This window comes from Haliotis rufescens, unplaced genomic scaffold (genome assembly GCF_023055435.1).
Source record: "Haliotis rufescens isolate VD_foot unplaced genomic scaffold, xgHalRufe1.0.p SCAF_9, whole genome shotgun sequence".
In the NCBI taxonomy this organism is placed as follows: Eukaryota; Metazoa; Mollusca; class Gastropoda; order Lepetellida; family Haliotidae; genus Haliotis; species Haliotis rufescens.
In genome coordinates, this window is record NW_025964383.1 from 14430209 (window position 1) to 14436208 (window position 6000).

Consider the following 6000-nt stretch of genomic DNA (forward strand, 5'->3'; position numbering starts at 1 on the left):
ACATAGGGTTTCACATTGTATGGTATTGGAACAGCATGCGGACATAGGTCTTCACTCTGTCAGGTAGAGGAGCATCATATAGACATAGAGTTTCACACTGTATGGTATAGGAACAGCATGCGGACATAGGTCTTCACTCTGTCAGGTAGTGGAACATCATATAGACATGGAGTTTCACACTGTATGGTATTTGAACAGCATTCGGACATAGGCCTTCACTCTGTCAGGTAGGGGAGCATCATATAGACATAGAGTTTCACACTGTATGGTATAGGAACAGCATGCGGACATAGGTCTTCACTCTGTCAGGTAGTGAAACAGCAGGTGGACATAGGGTTCACATTGCCTGGTAGTGGAACAGAATCCGGACACATGTCTTCACACTGTCTGGTAGTAGAACATCATATAGACATAAGGTTTCACACTGTATGGTAGTCTGTACTTTTCTGTATTTTCATTTTAGTTTTTGACATTTTCGCTTTTGTTTTTGACCTTTTCGTTTTTGTTTTGGACATTTCCATTTTAGTTCTTGACATTTTCGCTTCACATTTCAGCGATTCAATAGCTACTTGAAGGTACATTTTCCATGTTTTCGGTTGTTTTATACATGATTTATCACATATATGTATGACAAATTGTGTTAATTTGCAAAAGGTTACGATAAAAGTAAGTGAAATGTCAAAATTTTGAAAAACAGACTCCATGTCCCTTATGGGCCACCGTATGAAGGCGTCTTTGTTGAAGTGGTCACTTCCCCTGCGATTACCCGAAGCGATTCCTGGTGATAATGTACATGTAGGTCCCTGCAACCTCTACTTGACGTAATGGGCGACGAAATGGATCGTGTAGCCAGACTCTCTGTCTTGTTTGATTGACATCATCGTCTCTTATTAAGCAGCAAATAATCAATGAATCAAAGAATCAATTTTAATGCATTTAATAGTCCATCTGCCATTTCTCACAATATTCTGATAAATAGGAACGGCCAATTACTGTTCAGACAAAAAGCTGCAATCGTTGTAACATCAACATTGTGCAGATAGCAACATGTTTACATGGTTAACTGATTGCATTAACATGAGAGAACATGTTTTATTTTATTGGTATTAATTGTTTTAAAAACATGACACGCTAAAACCTTATAGATTCCATGGCTGCCAGGAAGCAATGGCTGGGGGTTCGAATCCTAGATTCCCGACGATTATGATCACTATCTGATGTATAATCAAAATAAGGTTTTCACCCCACATTCAGCTGTTGCAACAGTTAGGGACTCACCATTAGATTGTAGGTGGGGGCTGACCTTTCTTTTTTATAATCATTTGTTCCAGAAAATATAATTAATCAAAACATATTTGTCCTTTGGTTTTATCCAATAGTTTGTGGGGAATGCTTGATGTCCCGAAAGTCAAAATAAAAGGGCCCTCCCTTTAGAGAAAAATATTGTATGTTTTGAAGTAGTGAATGTAAAATATCCTGTCTCTGCCAAGATAAATACAGAACCCACAAGAACACAGGTTCATAGTGTTGGAGAAAGCCTTGGACTCACTGAAACGTTCTTTCCCCTGGCCAAAAACAGATCTCCGTCTCGTCCTCTCATTATTGCGGCAAATCGACTGAAACCACTAACAGACATCACCAAAGTGTCGCATTCTGACAAAATATACTGGTCCAGGACAACCTTCTCCATCGCCGAACACTCAAACGTCCGGGATGGGCGATCTATGTGAGCAATCTGCCCTTTTACTTCTAGATAAGAGTCAGGAAATGCCTTTTTAAACCGAAGCCTGACCTGCTGTGAATCTGTTGCAATGAACAGCTTATCATAACCCGGATGTAGCCTCGTTTTGAAAAAACGGATCAGACTATCCGGATCAGGCCGGTGAGCCTTTCGACTGTTATCTCTGGGAATTGTCCGGCTTTTCCCCATTCGTATATGGGCACAGACCAGCGTTTGGTGATTTGAATCAATTGTTCCAATTATGTCATCAAATCTATCTTGTGTTTTATGCGAAAGTTTGAATAGTTTTTCAAATGCGTATTTATAAATATCAAGATGACTTAATCTCCGAGCCCAATAGACTTTGTGAAACAACGGATTTTTCATGAGATAAGGAACCAAATCTATATTTCCAGTGTACATAGTACCGTCGTTCTGAAACATTGCTTCCAGATCTCCTGTAGCCATAGCAACACCCATGCCATTACCATCCATATCAACAAACCATTCCTTTTTCAAATGTGCTAATGTTCTACTATCAATTGTCCAATCCACGTCCTTAGGGATGACGAACTCTGAGATGTCACACGGCTTGAACATACTAATGCCAAACAGCCGTCCTAACATCTGCGACAACACAAAGGCTGTGACAATCCCCTTCTGTCTGTCCGCCAGCCCGCCACAACGTCCTGTGTTACAGGTGTAGACGACGTACTTATCCTTGACTGTCTCCTTTTGATCTGGTCTTCCATGCATGTTCTTATCACTGATTCTGGATGATGATGTACTCATTCCGCCAGTATATCCCATGTTCACGATGCTAAACACATACATCTTCACTTGCATGGCGCATGGAACCATTATACAAAGGATCACACATCCCAGGAAGACCCACAGGAGACGTCCATTCTGAAACACAAAATAATTAATCCATTATTAGAGATTTCTGGGGCGCCTGAAGGAGCCAATGCTGCCAGGAAAATGGCGGGAAAGACTTTCATCAGACCCTGACGCTGTGCAGTTTGAGAGTATTCATCCGGATGTGACCCCACACGTGGCGTGGAGGATAGCTGGAGAATGTCCTGAGCTAAAGGCAGCTGCCTGATTTTTGTCCCATGTGTGCGATGTGGAGACCGGGGAAATTACATGGTACCTGTACACATTGTGGTATTAACTACCATGACTTACTGACTCACGTACTGTGCCACTGTGTGAGTAAGGGAACAATAAGAGAGAACTTATGGTGTGACATTATGTGTATAGGCCCCGTTGACATCAGCGTTGAACTCCACAGCAAATCAGACTATGATCTTGTAGCTTGTTTGTTGTCCTGTAAGCCACCTTTGGATACTGATCCAGATGTCAGTCGCTCCTACTCACGAAGTGTAATTCGAGGACTCAACCGCTTTCAACAGATGGACGGAAATTACTAAGAAAATCCGTTACCACAGTGGTATATGGTGGTATTCTCTGACAATGTAATTATTTTCATGTAATTATCTTTAATATCATACATTGTAACTCTCCTATGGAGGAATAAAAGTATATATATTTCTGCATAACAGTTTCGTTATTGTTGTTGAGGATGGGACAAGAAGTAGCCCTGACACGTCGTTATAAGATATATTGTGCAAAATCGTTTAATTGTTCCACATTTCACGAGAGGTGAGGTCAAATGAGGTTTAAGGTCGTCACGCTCACGATTATTGCATCTATATATAATTGTCCTTCACCAAAGATTACGATCTTGGGCAGAATCTACCGGTGTTTTGAATAATGCCTAAAATGGTTTTGTTAAAAAAGAGGTACACTGTAGACCATGTTCACACCGTATGTTCAATTATAGAAACTAGAAAAAGTATGAAAAAAATCAACGTTTACTGCTGTTATTGATTTTTTAAAATCCTATGGTTGTGTCAACAGAAATCAGCTATGGCATAAACTTCGCGATGTTGGCGTCAATGGGAACATGTTATTAGCGCTTCAGTCATTTTATCGAAACATAGTGTGCGAGTAAATGGTATGTTTACATCCTGGTTTGATGTTAATCGTGGCAAAATCCAAGATGTCCTCATGGGAAAATATCTGAAAAGCTGGCAGGAACTTTTATAGAAAGATAATGTTCATACGCATACAAGCAAAAACTATATAAAACAAGAGCTTTATGCCCCGGAGTTACCGATCTGCCTTTACCAAATTTAGATGTGTAATTTTTCCTTTTAGAATCGAAAAAGGCAGATCTATTAATTCAAAGGTTGAAGACAGAGTGTGTTTTAACTATAATGATCATATTGAAGATGAAAAACATGTTTTATTCCAATGTCCACCATAAGATGATCTAAGATCTACATTTTTTACGAGTATAACGGCTAAAATGTCCAACTTTTTAAGTCTCTGCCTAAACCCGCATTTTAATGTCACTCATTTTTAACATTTGTATCTGTATATATCATCCAGTGTTGTCTATCGTCTCTCATAACTTTATATGAGTGGCGCTGTATTATTTTTTTTATGTATAAACGTCTATTTTTTGCATGTTTTTACGATGTGCAGCGGTGAGACGAAAATATCTGTCTGTCTATATCGCGGCGTGTACATTATGCGCACACTAGCGCGCTCTATTTCTGCTTCTACTGGACCGGCCTGATGCCACCTTTTTAGTGCCACCGCCCTCTTCAAGATAAAAATGGTTTGTCTTGAAGCAGTGATCGAACTGAACTGTCGCAAACGAAACTTTATGCACAAGTTACGTTATTAATTTATTATACGCTCCAATGACGTTCAAGTATTATCTCAAAGCTTCTGACGAACATCCACTCGACACACTCAACATATTTAATGGTCGGTGTCAAAATTCATATATCCAACACAGAATAACGAATAATTTACTGGCATATTATAACGTCATTGGAGTGTTTAATGCAATTAAAAAATGCATGTAACTAAGCAGAACAACGTACCGTGTGCATACAGTTTTGTCACGGTTCAGGTTGGTACAAACTGTTTCGTAAGCACACCTGTACATGCACAGGAACCAGGTTGGATCCCTTCCACATCCAACTTTACTCACCCTAAGAGGTATGAAGATGTTAAACATCCACATGTCGGTACTGCAGATATCAAATGTCGTTGTCGGTTTTAACTATGAAGCCTGTATGTGCTGTATCAATGTCCTTGGCGAAAAATCAGCAGACTGTATGAGGTGTATCACTGTCCCTGGTGTACACACAGTGAGCAGCCTGTATGAGGTGTATCAATGTCCCTGATGTATACACAGTGAGCAGGTTGTATGAGCTGTATCAATGTCCCTGGTGTATACACAGTGAGCAGTCTGTATGAGCTGTATCAATGTCCCTGGATTATACACAGTGAGCAGTCTGCATGAGGTGTATCACTGTCCCTGGATTATACACAGTGAGCAGGTTGTATGAGCTGTATCAATCTCCCTGGTGTATACACAGTGAGCAGCCTGTATGAGCTGTATCAATGTCCCTGGTGTATACACAGTGAGCAGCCTGTATGAGCTGTATCAATGTCCCTGGTGTATACACAGTGAGCAGCCTGTATGAGCTGTATCAATGTCCCTGATGTATACACAGTGAGCAGTCTGTATGAGCTGTATCAATGTCCCTGGAGTATACACAGTGAGCAGTGTGTATGAGCTGTATCAATCTCCCTGGTGTATACACAGTGAGCAGCCTGTATGAGCTGTATCAATGTCCCTGATGTATACACAGTGAGCAGTCTGTATGAGCTGTATCAATGTCCCTGATGTATACACAGTGAGCAGTCTGTATGAGCTGTATCAATGTCCCTGGAGTATACACAGTGAGCAGTGTGTATGAGCTGTATCAATGTCCCTGGTGTATACACAGTGAGCAGCCTGTATGAACTGTATCAATGTCCCTGGTGTATACACAGTGAGCAGCCTGTATGAGCTGTATCACTGTCCCTGGTGTATACACAGTGAGCAGGTTGTATGAGCTGTAACAATCTCCCTGGTGTATACACAGTGAGCAGTCTGTATGAGGTGTATCACTGTCCTTGGTGTATACACAATGAGCAGGTTGTATGAGCTGTATCAATCTCCCTGGTGTATACACAGTGAGCAGTGTGTATCAGCTGTATCAATCTCCCTGGTGTATACACAGTGAGCAGCCTGTGTGAGCTGTATCAATGCCCCTGGAGTATACACACTGAGCAGCCTGTAAGAGCTGTATCAATGTCCCTGGATTATACACAGTGAGCAGGTTGTATGAGCTGTATCAATGTCCCTGGTG

The 6000-nt window shown here is 41.0% G+C and overlaps 1 protein-coding gene across 1 annotated transcript; it reads right to left on the bottom strand.

Moving 5' to 3' along the window:
- Positions 1-984: 984 nt before the first annotated feature.
- LOC124125198 lies at positions 985-4888 on the bottom strand. The gene is made up of 2 exons (XM_048391332.1): positions 4791-4888; positions 985-2629 (listed from the first exon to the last, which is right to left on the bottom strand). Exons 1-2 carry the CDS (start codon positions 4821-4823, stop codon positions 1520-1522), a joined length of 1143 nt encoding a protein of 380 aa, XP_048247289.1. The 5' UTR covers positions 4824-4888; the 3' UTR covers positions 985-1519.
- Between the last annotated feature and the right edge of the window lie 1112 nt (positions 4889-6000).

Excerpts from the sequence above, each read along its gene's own strand:
- LOC124125198 (XM_048391332.1), bottom strand. The coding sequence starts at position 4,823 with ATGTGGATGTTTAACATCTTCATACCTCTTAGG. Across the intron at positions 2,630-4,790 it reads ACATCTTCATACCTCTTAGG|AATGGACGTCTCCTGTGGGT; the intron begins GTGAGTAAAGTT and ends TTTGTGTTTCAG.